The 13,141-nt window shown below is 36.4% G+C and overlaps 2 protein-coding genes across 27 annotated transcripts in view; one reads left to right on the top strand and one right to left on the bottom strand.

Annotated features, from left to right (window-relative positions):
• The window catches only part of TTC19 (tetratricopeptide repeat domain 19), a 22,877-nt gene extending 17,362 nt beyond the window's left edge, over positions 1-5,515 (top strand). For all 3 annotated transcript variants that reach the window (XM_039847456.1, XM_039847455.1, XM_039847457.1), the window contains 2 exons: positions 865-1,027; positions 1,690-5,515. In XM_039847456.1, coding sequence (XP_039703390.1) covers positions 865-1,027; positions 1,690-1,811 — 285 coding nt within the window. In that variant the 3' untranslated portion in view covers positions 1,812-5,515. The remainder of the gene's footprint in view (positions 1-864; positions 1,028-1,689) is intronic.
• Positions 5,516-5,652: 137 nt separating this feature from the next.
• The window catches only part of NCOR1 (nuclear receptor corepressor 1), a 173,824-nt gene continuing 166,335 nt past the window's right edge, over positions 5,653-13,141 (bottom strand). For all 24 annotated transcript variants that reach the window (XM_039847432.1, XM_039847440.1, XM_039847443.1 and 21 more), the window contains 4 exons: positions 11,400-11,453; positions 10,728-10,949; positions 8,206-8,382; positions 5,653-6,751 (listed from right to left, as the gene is read on the bottom strand). In XM_039847432.1, the coding sequence (XP_039703366.1) occupies positions 6,564-6,751; positions 8,206-8,382; positions 10,728-10,949; positions 11,400-11,453 (641 nt within the window). In that variant the 3' untranslated portion in view covers positions 5,653-6,563. The remainder of the gene's footprint in view (positions 6,752-8,205; positions 8,383-10,727; positions 10,950-11,399; positions 11,454-13,141) is intronic.

The raw sequence follows: 13,141 nt of genomic DNA, 5'->3' as shown, positions 1-13,141 counted from the left end.
GGGGAGAAGGGATTGTATTAAAAAATTAAAAACCACTGACACAGAATTTAAGCATACCGTTACTTTCTGTTAGAACAGTAAACATTGAATTAAATCATCTCTTTGTGTCTCCTTTATCAAGTTAAGTTTGTAAAGGCAAGAAGTAGATCACTTTGTGAATGCTGGTGCACCCAGCTAAGGACCCAAAAATCTTAACTGGACTGAATATGTCCCAAGGCTGGGGTAATGGGCAGGGCAAGTTTTTGGGCTATGAATTATCTTCAGGAAAGGGATTTAGGACTCTATATTATAGAGTACCATTACTGGAATATCACTGAGGAATAAGACGACAAACATGGACTTCAGTTCACCAAGTACCAGAACTAGAGGCTTAAAGCATGGCTTCAGTGGGGGAAGTAGGGCCTCTCTTAGTACCAACATTTAAAAAACTCTTTTGAGAATCTTCCTAAAATCAGTGATGTATTTCTTCTTAATGAGTCTCAGGGTCACTAGTAGGAATGATGTTATAATACGGCTCTGGGAACTGGCTTCTCAAGGTTGCTGATCCTTAAATGGGATCATATTAGAGCTTTTTTTTTTTGCTGTTATTTTTCATTTGATGCTTCTAATTTGATAGTTATATTAATAAATAATATTAATTCTGTTCCCTAGTTTCTAGATTTGTATCATTTTCCAGAGGTTGAAACTACTGCTGTCCATTATACAGTATGAATGATAAAGGCACATAACAATTTGTTAAAGGCTGATGTTTCACCACCATTACTAGTAATGCTGGGAAAGGTGAAATCGTAAGTCTGTATTCAGTTAATCAAACTCCAAATTAACATTATTTAATGAAAAAGCTGTTTGTTTTTTTCTGTGTAGACCATCGTGCTGATGAGTGACCTGGCTACCACCCTGGATGCACAAGGCCACTTTGATGAGGCCTGTGTTTATGTGCAAAGGGCATCAGATCTGGCGAGACAAATAGAACATCCTGAGCTGCACATGTTGCTCAGTAACCTGGCTGCAATTCTGATGCACAGAGGTAGGAGCTATGAGATTTTGACTGACTTGCTTTACAGAGGAGTGTTATTGGATTTAGATAAATCTGTGAAATGGTGTTTGGGAGGGCAAATGGCAGTGAGAAAGCTCCACAATTAAAAGGCTGGCTGAATAATACAGAAAAGGACGTATGTTTGGTTGAAATGCCATTGTGCTCAATTCACATAACTTCTATAGACTTGCACTAGCCTGTTGAACCGCATCAAGGTAAAGAAAACTTTGCAGTGTTAGTACTTCATTTCTGTAGTTTACAGATTTTTAAATGTTTTCACACATATAATTTGTTCCTCAGTGTACTTTATGAAGCTAGTAAGACAGGGACTATCAGTTTGACAGAGATTTTATGCCATATTACTCAGGGCCTCACCTGTAAAGTCTCTAGTTAATGAGTAAGGGCTCCAGGGGTATACTCGAAAGGGCACATTTAGGAGTCCCACAGCACTCACTGGGTGAGAGTTCTCTACATCTGGGCCAGCATACAGCCTCTCTAAGCCAGCTTATCAAATTGGGGATTAGATGAGGCAGCCTGTCACTTAATAAGCACACAATAAATTAGACCTGTACCATCACTAATGCTTTCCCTTCAGAATCACTTTGAAAACATACGTTTTCTTCTTACTTTCCCTTTTCTTTGGGTTATTTTAGAACGATATGCACAAGCAAAAGAGATCTACCAGGAAGCACTGAAGCAAGCAGAGCTGAAAAAAGATGAGGTTTCTATACAGCACATCAGGGAAGAATTGGCTGAGCTGTCCAGAAAAAAATAGACCTTTGACTTAATTTTATCAAGCTCTATCTAAATCCCTTTTTGTTGTAGGGAATTTCCAGTAACAGCTGCTTATTCAAGTCTCAGTGGCACCCAAATCATTGCTTACTTAAATCCTTTGTCCTTGATATTCAAGTTTCCTCAACTTAACCTTGCTGAAGGACAAGTTGTATACACTTGCTACTTTTGTTTTTGAAAGGAAAAGCAACCTTCACCCCAAACTGATTTGACTTCTAAGGATGGTTGACAGGTGATGTTTACAGTTGTAATGTATAGTTAGGAGCTATCCATACTGGTGTAACTACAGATTAAAATGGGTCGGTTTTCCTATGGGGTGGGTGTGTGGTAATTCACACAGGCATCACTACCATAAAATTTTGGTCCATTGATTTGTTGCCCTCTCTTCTTTCACCAATATCTGGCAGACCAGAGTTACCTGTCTCATGGGGAAAGGGGGATTACGGTTAGTTATTTTTCTTAATAACCTATTTTTTTTTTGACAGGAGAAAAATAGTCTTTACTTTGAAATAATATTTGTAAAAAGAACCAAAGCACAGAAAAAAGGGAATATATTGAGATTCAGAAAACATAGGTGAAATAAATTTCTGTCAGATTATCTCAGGTCACGTCGTCACTTCAGCACCTTCCTTTGTTCAAGAAAGTGGAGCGTAGTGGTGGGATTGGTTAGTTAGAGGAACTCTCATAAAGGAGGAGGAAAAGTACTACCTTGGTTTGCCAGCAGCATCCAGCATGAAGTTTTGAAGTGGGATTAGTCATTTGAAAGTATAGCATCTATTTGATTATAAAAGTGAACTCTATGTTTTTGTATCTAGTTATATACAACTATGAAAAAAAGGGTTGGAAAAAGGAATAACAATCTCTTGTCAATGTTATCTGAACACTCCACTTCCTTTGCAACCTAGGTCATGGAACAGTCATCTGAGGACCTCTTTAAAGCTATACATGCCCAGACAGCACCCCAAACCTTCTGACTCAGGGTAGAGTCCTACAAGTGTAGTATTTGAAATATCCCCAGTAATTCTGGTATGTACCACAGGTATACAGTAGAAGAATCATTGGCCTGGATCCTGGTCCTGGCTCTTTGCATCTGGGTCTCAGCATTCTCGTCTGTAAAGTAGGGAACAAATGAGATTCTCTCTTGGCTGTGGGAGAAGGTATTTAGTCAGATGACCTTAAATGAATAGACTGCTATGTTGAAAGAGCTTTATTTTATCATTCTGCCTTAAAGTCTAGAAAGTCTAGATGCTCCTCAACTTATGATGGGGTTATATCCTGATAACCTACCTCATCATAAGTTTTAAATATAAGTCAAAAATCCATTTAATATACCTAACCTACTGAACATCATAGCTTAGCCCAGCCCATTTCTACTGAATGCATATTGCTTTTGCACCATCATAAAGTTGAAAAATCGTAAGTCGAACCACTGACTGTAAGTCAGGGACCATCTATAAATACAAAATGTAGATGGGTTTATTTACCTTAGCAGTCTTGCAAAGAGCCAATTGCCTAGGGGAAAGGCAATTTTTCTTGGTACCATCAAGGAACACTGCTATTGTTGGTATGTGTTAGGGCATAGGGGTGTAAGTGGGAATGATAAACTGATTTTTGGTTCCTGTGTACATAGTGGAAGAATCCTTTCATAATAAACTAGAGACTCTACAACAATATTGTATTCCCTAATCTTTGAGTTTCTCATAAAAAATAACTTACTGAAGAGTTAATAAAATTAAAATATTAGAAACCCTGAAGTCTATAAATCCTCAGAGGTCAGACTAATACTAGAATTTTATATTTTGCAGATATAAATTTCTCCCTACTTTTTGTCTAAGGTCATCTATTATTTACTACCCAGCTAATTCCTTTAATCAAGTCTTAACTCAAACTATAATATAAAGCAGACTTGAGTTTCAGTGTAGCCCAGTCTCAGCTGATTTTTAAAAAACAGTCAGCTACTCACCTTCTGCACTGAGAATATTTTTACCTTTTCATTATTGCAGGGGTTACAAAAAGTTAGATTTTTCACTTCAGGTTTTATTAAAGAATTTTTGATCCTTTGCAATGATTCAGCTCCTGGTCCTGGTGCTAGAAAAACTGTAGGAGTTTTCTGAAAGACAGTCTCTTCATGTAGGTGTTCTCAGTAAAGTTAATTTGCACTGTTGTAAAACAAAGTAGCAGAGCAGAGGTGGACTTACCCCTTTACTATCAGTCTGAATTCAAAAGTGTATTGTTAAAAATAGTGTAGTTAAAATTTTTGAACTATGTCACTAGAATGTTCAGGGCAGTAACATTTGAAAATTAGAATCACACCGCATACCAAAATTAAAGCATTTTGAAACTTCCAATCATAAACATGCACTGGAAGTCAAGCTGTCAGAATATTTCCATGAACAGTATTGGGAAGACCTTAATTTAGTTCTGGGGTGCTAAGAAATCATAGGTAAGGAAAGTGTGTTACACTTTGGTTCACAGCTAAAACATTCTACAAGTAATTAGTCACTCTCAGAGCTGTGCTTGCCATTTTCAGTCATGCTAAGATGGACTTCTGTCTCTCTCAGAAGGTTTGCTCCATAGGTAAGGCATGTGAGAATTCTGTCCTTTCATATTTTTGAACTAGAAAATGATAGTGGATTTTATCTCTTGTTTGGAAATCTCTTCTCCAAGTGCATTGTGATAAGGATGGGGGTGAGTGGGTAATAGCTGTTTACTTTAGAGTCTTCAATTGGAACTGCAAAAGTAACAAGTTAGGCTCTGATCTGACATGTTCTCAAAAACTATTGACTTGGAACAGCTTAAAATCCTCAGGGTCATAGAAAAATACCATCATAATCTCTTTTGGGTCAGCTGACAATATAAATTATTAATGAAGTCAGTTATCTAAAAAATGATTTTAGCAGAACACTGTTAAGTAGAACATTTAGTTATTGTTTTTCATTTACATTAAAATTTTATGTATATGTATGTATATATGTTTATAATAAAGTGGTAACAACTTTCTAAGTAGTAGGAATCTGATCACTAAACCTGATCTAAAGTTTGTTTTGAGGACCTCAAGTATACAAGAGTGGAATAGTAACTGGAGTGAAGGCTTTAACTTCAGACAAACGTGGGTTTATGGCCTATTTTTTGTTGCTTATTTAACTACAATGGGCAAAGTACTGAACCTGGGTCCTCATCTATAAAATAGGGATTAAGACACCAGTGCTACAGGGTGATGTGAGGGTCTCAATCACACATAGGAAACACTCATTAAAAAGGAGGCACTCAGTCAGTGGTTATAGACCTGTTTTTCTTTAAAGGGCTTGAATTAAAAAGTTTAGGTCTGCTTAAAAGTCTGTAAAGTGCTAATATTTATCATCCTGAGAGACCTCTCTTCTTCTCTCCTTTCTAATCAGTAGCATTCTCCCAAAACTATCGGTATGCTACAAAGGGATGCTTCAATGGTATGAAATTTCACACTAAATTGTATGAAAAAAAATCTAAAAATTCAACAAGTAATTAATTATTAAGGATAAAAGTAACCCTCTAGTACCATAATCAGTTTAAAATTCAGTCTTAAATTATTTGCTCCTAGAGATTCAGCAAAATAAAGACATTCTACAATAAACTCTTGGCCACAAGGAATCAAAGTAAGAGTAAGTGCTGGCACGCACAAAAGGAGAAAGGACTGTATGTTCACCAGGATATGCAGCACAAAGTAAATCTAAAAGATAGATTCTCTAAAAATCATTTTCTAACTCAGCCAATAATATATATCAAACTAAAATAATATGTTTTTCCTTTGAAAGCTGAGACATCAAGAGTCTTAAATCACAATCTACTGTATCTATGGACAGGGTAGTCAAATTTATTTCAAAACAAAAGCTTTGTTGGGCTGCATCAGATGCAGGAGAAAAAGAATACTTAAGGGCATGGTTAAATTACCAGTGTGCATAACAGTGAGGTATACCTCAAATAAGCCTTTAAAACTGTAAAAACTGAACTAATAACATACCCATGCAGTAATATTTTTTCAGTGCTACTAATTAAAAAAAAAAAAAAAGTTAAAGCCTGCACTGGAAATTTACAATATGGCAGAATTTTTGTTTCTCCTGCCTTTTGACCCTAAATACATTAATGTACAGATTTTATGACAGGGTCTGTTAAAAATCTAAACATTTCCACAAGATTTTAAACATCACTTGGGAACCTGAATTTAGAGGAAACAAAATAGGATAAAAGTACAATGCCCGTGACAGCCAACATTATGTAACTGGGCTGTTTAGAAGGTTGTTTAGAAGGCAAGGGTTAAAAAGATAGACAAGAAGATTTTTAAAAAGTACCCCCAAGGTTGATGCGCTGATTTGAACATAAGTACACCAGATACTACAGCAAGGGGAAACACTGCAAAAAGATACTCTATTTACAGAAGAGTGATTTAAAGACATTATGGTTTTCTTTACAGATGTAAGAACAGGAATTGTCCACTTTTTAAAAACTCTACATTTCGACCTTCCACTATTATTATAATCCACTAAACTGCCTGTATCAAAGGCAGTCCCCCCTCCCCTCTATTTGACTCTCCACATTTCCATCATTTCTTCATCATCCATGGTCCAGGCTCTCCTGAAAAGTCTCTGGGCATAAATCATAGGAAGGCAGGTTTGTGACCTGCAATTAAAAATAAAGCCACCAAAAACTAGAGATCCCTCCCCGACACCCTGGCCCCACCAAGATCCTTTCTCTGTGCAGTTCAGTCATCACTATCCGATAGCGTCTCATACTGTGCTGAGAGCAGTGGGGCAGGCTCTCGCTCCCAGATCCTGTTCTGTTGGTGAGGAGCTGCTTGGTTCACAGAAGAGGGGGTGCATGCAATCGGTGTTGGTGGCGTACTGCTGAGCATCCGCATAGTCAGAGGGTTATAAGGAAACTGAGTTGAGCCTGACAAAATAAAAATTAGGTTTCACTGTCATGAACATAGTTGCTATTTCATCCAACTTTCATAGGATGGAGGACGACAGGATTATTCTACAAAAATGGTCTTGTGAAACTAAGCAAAATGAAACTACGTGGAAGGGCCAATGTTCATCACTTAGATGGTAGTCAGTGATAACACAGCAATCACTGAGAGTCTATAAAGGACAAATAACAGGAATAAACACATGAGTAAAGGGTTACTGAGCCCAGAAATGAAAGCTCAGGTGTGGATTTTTAGTTAAGTCTAGAACTAGATGTTCAATGGAGAATCCAAGTAGAACTACTGGATATTAAGCTCTAAGTAAAAGTCTGGTTACACCAAGAACTTCTTGACTCTTAAAGATAAATGCAAGGGCACAGTTCTCAGAGGATGGGGGCACAGGTACCCAGGAATTTCAGCAGGTCAAGGGGCAGCAGGATCCATGTCATCTGCTGGATCTCAGTGGGCAGACTTATCAATGTACAAGATTTAGAAAAGGCATACACAAACCTAATGGCAGCACTACTACCTTTTGTCAGTTTCTAGGTGGTTTCACTCTCCCCAGAAAGCTTAAGATTCTCTAACAGAAAACATACCATTTCATCAAATAATTAATTAACATGGTCTAATAATAATTCCTTCCCTATAAGATTTGAGATCATTGGTCTAGGCTAGAAGTTTTCAAACCAGTGCAATCACTTTACATGTGATGTGAGAATTTTAGAAAGCAAAAGCCTTAAGTTATGCTGATATAATATCCATATGAAATTTGTAAATCTCTTAAGGGGGAGGGCACATTCAGGTTTTTTCATTGATGTATATGTATATTTAACCCAAGGAAAGGACAGCTTGTAATTCTCTGAAACCTTTAAATCCATAGCAAATATCCCAGTTTTATTTAAAAAAAAAAAACAACAAAAAAAAACCTGTTCTTTTTCAAGACTACCATTATTACAGTGATGTTATAAAAAAAAAGCTTACAGTCACAAAATGGAAAACATTAATAAATATCCTAGAGTATTGTTTTTTATCCGTCTGTATAGACAGACAATAGTGAGCCTAAAGAGAGATGGTGGCTTTTTAAACTATTTTTCCCATTTCTGACTTTGACTTCTTGGTATTTCTCTAAGAATTGTCTATGTGAAAGGCTATTAAGGAGTGGCACTTACATTTAGGTAGAGTTCATAAAAGAACTGAAACCACAGACTTACTTGCTTTGCAAACAGATGAGATCTTTTATCATGGCTCTTGTCCATGGTAACCAGACCCTGCATTCATAAGATTATATGTACCCAATTTCTATTCTGGAAAGTTAACCTAGTAATGATACAGTAATGGAAATATAGTTTTCCAAGCAAAGTTTCTGATTTTAGAAGAAGCACTAAGGCATTAAGATAAATTGCTTTTAAGACTTATTTCCTAGTAGTAAATTCCTCACCTGTCGAAGAAGGCCTATCTTCCCAGGCCCACCCTGGCGTCTGCCTGTGGTAATCCCCTTCTGAATGTACAGAGGAGACTGAAGAGGGCCGTTCAGTTCCTAAGTAGCCTTGCCCAGGGATAGGAGATTTAGATTTCCTGCTGTTTGACTTGCTGATCAGCTTTGGTTTGCAAACTCCTAAAAGTGAAATAAATTATAGTTACTATATAGTAATTATAGTCTCAACTTAGAAACCTACCAAAGTGCTGATTATATAATGCTAAGTGAAAGAAGCAGAATGGTAGCATGAAGGATCCAGATCCTAGTACCCAATGAAGTAAAAAATATTTAAAAGAAAGCCAGAATTTACTTGTGGCAACCAAAACAAAAAAGGGGTATGTCCTCATGCCATAAACTTAAAACATGTAACCAATGAATTAAAATTTATGGAACATCATTTCTTTCCTGGCCTTGGAGCACAGAAACTGCTAAGGAAATTAAAGCAGGTTGACAAAACTCTTAAATCCTTACTACCTCCTCCCCCACCAGTTTAGAGAGAAGCAAACAGGAGCTGTTGTTATACCACCCCAAAGAAATATGTCAAAGGAAAACAACTGTAGAACAGAAGCCCCTTCATGGCACTATTGGACCTCAGCAGAAGCTTGGCAAGTCTTGGTGGCCCTTTCTGTTTTTCCAGGCTGTTTAGTTGGTGAACTCAGCAGAAATTCACAGGAGTGGGATGCCCCGACTGGGCTCTAAAACAAAACATTAAAAAGATCTCAGAAGAGATCAGAGCCTAGGTCATCATCAAATGTTTTCCTCAGCCCAGCAGAACAATTTCATCCTGCCCCATATCCTTCAGTGTACAGGAAAAAAGTGGGTAGAAAGCAACTTCTACTCCTTGAACTATTTGGAAAAAGAAACATAAGTTCTTGATGACAGAATAGAACAAGGGGTGAAGGTGCTTCATATACTTAATAAAAACTTCAAAATATAAGAAGCCAGTTTCAAAAGAAGCTCAAAGAATAGATAAACCAAGAATGAGGTGAAAAGGCTTAGGAAACAAAATACAGCAAGGATCAGAATAGACATAACAAAAAGGTAATTATTAGTATAAAAGAAAAAATTAAGACAGTAAAAGCAACAGAAAGAGATCAAGATGACTAAAATAATAAGGTAACATATGGAAGACAAAGACTACCTAACAAAAAGATAATTGCATTTCTGAAATGGAAAGCCCAACAAAAGAAATAAGAGGAACACTTAATAGAAGAACATTTCCCTCAGTGTAGAACTCAACCCGCAAATGCAAACACCCTCCTGTGAGCAGGAAAATCTGATACAGAATGATGACTACTAATAAACACTGATGGTTAATTTACTGAAACTGAAGAGAAAAGGATTCTTCAGGCACATTATGACTTGCTAAAAACAGGCACATCTGGCCTTATTTCTTACACAATGACTGCCAGAAAAAAAAAGTAACAGTCTACAGGATGTTTTGAGGAAAGTTTGCATCAAGAATATTACAACCTGCCAAGCTGTCATTTCAATATAAAGACAACAAGGAGACATTTTTGAGCATGAAAGATCTTGGAATATAGCAACACCCTTTGTGAGAAAATGGAGTATGAAGACCTTACCAAAAAGGAATGCCATAATAAAAACCACGATTGTATGTGCATAATAGTCACCAATATTATAATCTTAAAATACACATACACTTAAAATCAATAAAAATTAGAAGATATGAGCAGAAAGAGGAAGACAATGCTCATCTTTCAGAGCAAGGAGTGAATCCATATTGTTCTAAAATTAATGTTTGATAAAACAATATATAAAAACCTCTAAACTCTTTAACCTTTTTTTAACCTTAGATCTTTTGGTTCATGATAACAGAGGAAAATAAACCTGAACTAAACCTGAAATATTGCTGGCCACGTAATTTTTTAAGCATGAGATATTCTCAAAAGATTAAGAAAAAAGGTTATATATAAACATTAAAAACTTAGAGTCATGGTTTTTGTGTGTGCGTGCTTTTAACTGGATGTATAAAATGATCTCATTCTATATTTATCCTTCTATGTGTACCTATACAGTGACATGTCTGGAATAATGCTCATCAAATAACACTAAACTTTCTGGATAATGTGATCTGAAGGATTTTTTTTTCCTTTTTTTTACTCTTCTATGGCTTAAAATTATTTTATACTGAACCTGTCATTTTTATTACAATAGTCACTTTTATTCAAAAGCAGAATATGAAATGGCACTTGTATTATAATGTATGCATACATATAAGGACTAAATGCAAACAAAAATAAAAATAAATGCTAGAGGGTGACATTTTAGGTAAAAAAATTTATCCTTATTTCTGTTCATGTTACTAAAATTCCAGGTTAAAAAAATATATTTTTAAAGTAACAAACTCTCAGAGTTTACTCTGAGCACAAAATGAAATCCCTTAGTGATACATTAGAACTTGGGAAATAAATTGGCTTTTTCTTAGGAATGACAGAAAAGCACTGAAATGAAAACTTTACCTGAATGAGGTGATGGGTCCCCTTCCTCTCTCCGTGTCTCACCACTAGTCACAACTGAGGTGTTGACACCACCAGGCACTATTCCCACAGCTTGAGACATGACAATACCATGATCATCAACCTTGTCATCAAAGTTTCCCATGAGAGCCTTCCTGATAATGTCTTCTAGACCGAGATTACTGGCAGGATCAGCAAAAGTATGACCTCTAGAGCTAATTGAGCCTAAAAGAGATAACCACAACATTTCTGCTTATTTCTGAGGCAGATCAGGAAATAGATATGAACAGACTACATATAGTCCTTCAGTTCACAGAATACATACAGCACTTGGCAAGCTGCGTAAACACTGAGAGCCCGCATAGAAGTCATCTAAATCCATTAATAATAACTCAAGGAAATTTGTTTACCTTTGCTAAATGAATCAGTCACCCACTTTAACTGTTTAAGTTACTTTAACTGTTTCCTAGTTTCTACAGTTTTTTTAGTAGTTTTGATTTTCTGTTCATTTATCTTTTCAACAAGTATTTATTGAATCTCAATTCATTCTATTGCTATTGAGTATTTCTGATTAGGAGCTTTTATTCATTTCTGCATACTGGAGCAGTCCCCTGGTATGCAGTGACTGCTGCCATACAGATTTCATATTGGGAAATAATGTATTTTCAGTCTTACCTGAGGTAGTGACTGCTGGCAGATTGAAGATCTCAGTTCCCGGCTGAGCAGCTGCTGTATTTAAACAAACATTCAAATTAATTGAGATGTGACAAACATGTACATCAAAAGAGATAAAGTCTCAAAAAAAATCCTGCAATAAGATTAACCTTTTATTTTCCATGATCTCAACCTTATATTTTACCCATTAAGTGAAGATTAAGTGAAAAAAAATTTTTTTTTTTTTTACAAAGGAAATCGGGAAATAACAAATCGGTAAAGTACGAAAATTAGCACGGGAGTAATATAACTCAGAGGAAGGAAAGAAAGTTTGCATTGCTGGAGAAACACAAGTAGGAAAAAGTTGCTCTCAGAATAGGAATCCAGGCTTGCTAGAGAAGAAAGCTTGGGTTTTAAGATTACCCCTGCAAATAACAGGTTTGAGGCAGCCTGAGATTACATTTTGGGGAAAGATAGCTCAATAAATAGTATGCAAATGGCCATGTGTTTCCCTACTATGGTTAGCTGGAAACTATTCTTATATTCCTAGGATGAGACAAATATTCTGCCTGTTGATTTTCATTCCTGCTAAACTGTACAATGAGTAATTTGTATAGATTAGATGACCATAGCTGGGACAGCCTGGGAACTACTTATAAAACACTGTGCCAGAAATAAAATTTGGGAACATAAATGGTATTTTTCATCATGTCTTTCAAGTTGATGCTGAGAATCTGAAAGAGAAAGAATATAGGAAGTGGGTGGCTAATCAAATGATGTCTCAGAGAAGAATGTGGAGTTGTGGATGAGACTGCAGAAGGATGGATTCTTACCTAGAGACAAAACCTATCTGTGAAGATGGGGAGTGCATGTGCCTAGAAATGAACTTTCTTGATCAGGGACACTTTAAATTGGCAAGAGGAGGAGAAAAATCTTCAGGAAGAACTATAAAACAATAACTATAGAGGACAATTTCCTTACTTCTGGGCCTGGTTAACAGCGAACCTGAAATAACACAAAGTAATAAATACAGCCTTGTTATCGTAAAAGTTTATAAAATAGGACTCATTCTTTTGACAAATATTGAGCATTTATTTGGTTGGATCATAAAATCTACCTTATTTATCAAAAATAGTCATATAAAGATAATTTGATATAGTTCAGCCAGTAATACTAAGATACTGTACTTAAAATGCACTCCTCCTTTAAACTATGGAGCTTGCAGTTCAATGTGGTATTGAGGCCATCAAGTCAGAATCAGCTGGGTAGCTTAGTAAAAGTACCAACCTCCTAGATTCCTGGGGCACTATAATTCACATATATCACAAGTACTCCAGGTACCTGTGATGGATATTAAAGTTTGAGGACCTCTGGTTTAAAACAGATGGGCAAACTTATGAGAACATAATTATTCAGAAATGAGGGGAAAGGAGATATTTGAGAGCTGGTTAGGAGGCAGACCTGACAGGATGAGGTAGCATCAGCAGATCAGCACGTAAAGAATGAGGGAGAGGGACTACTGCTAAGAAAGTGATTAGTGGAGCCACCATAAAGGTAAACTTGGTAGGAAAGGAGGAGGAACAGATTTCTCTGTGTGGAGAGGTAGAATGTTAATTCGATTTTAGACATTTAAGGAGCCAGTAAGGTATTCAAGAAGAAATAGGGTCTGCAAAGATACATAAGTAGAGAGCTTAGTAGAAAAAGTTTAATTCCAGCTAGAAGTTTGGGATTTTTCAGCAGATAGTTTAAACTCCCAGAGTAGA

The sequence above is a fragment of the Pteropus medius genome, unplaced genomic scaffold, assembly GCF_902729225.1.
Source record: "Pteropus medius unplaced genomic scaffold, Ma_sr-lr_union100, whole genome shotgun sequence".
Taxonomy (NCBI): domain Eukaryota; kingdom Metazoa; phylum Chordata; class Mammalia; order Chiroptera; family Pteropodidae; genus Pteropus; species Pteropus medius.
Note: the sequence above shows the minus strand (reverse complement) of the source record. Positions and strands in the feature narration are given on the sequence as shown.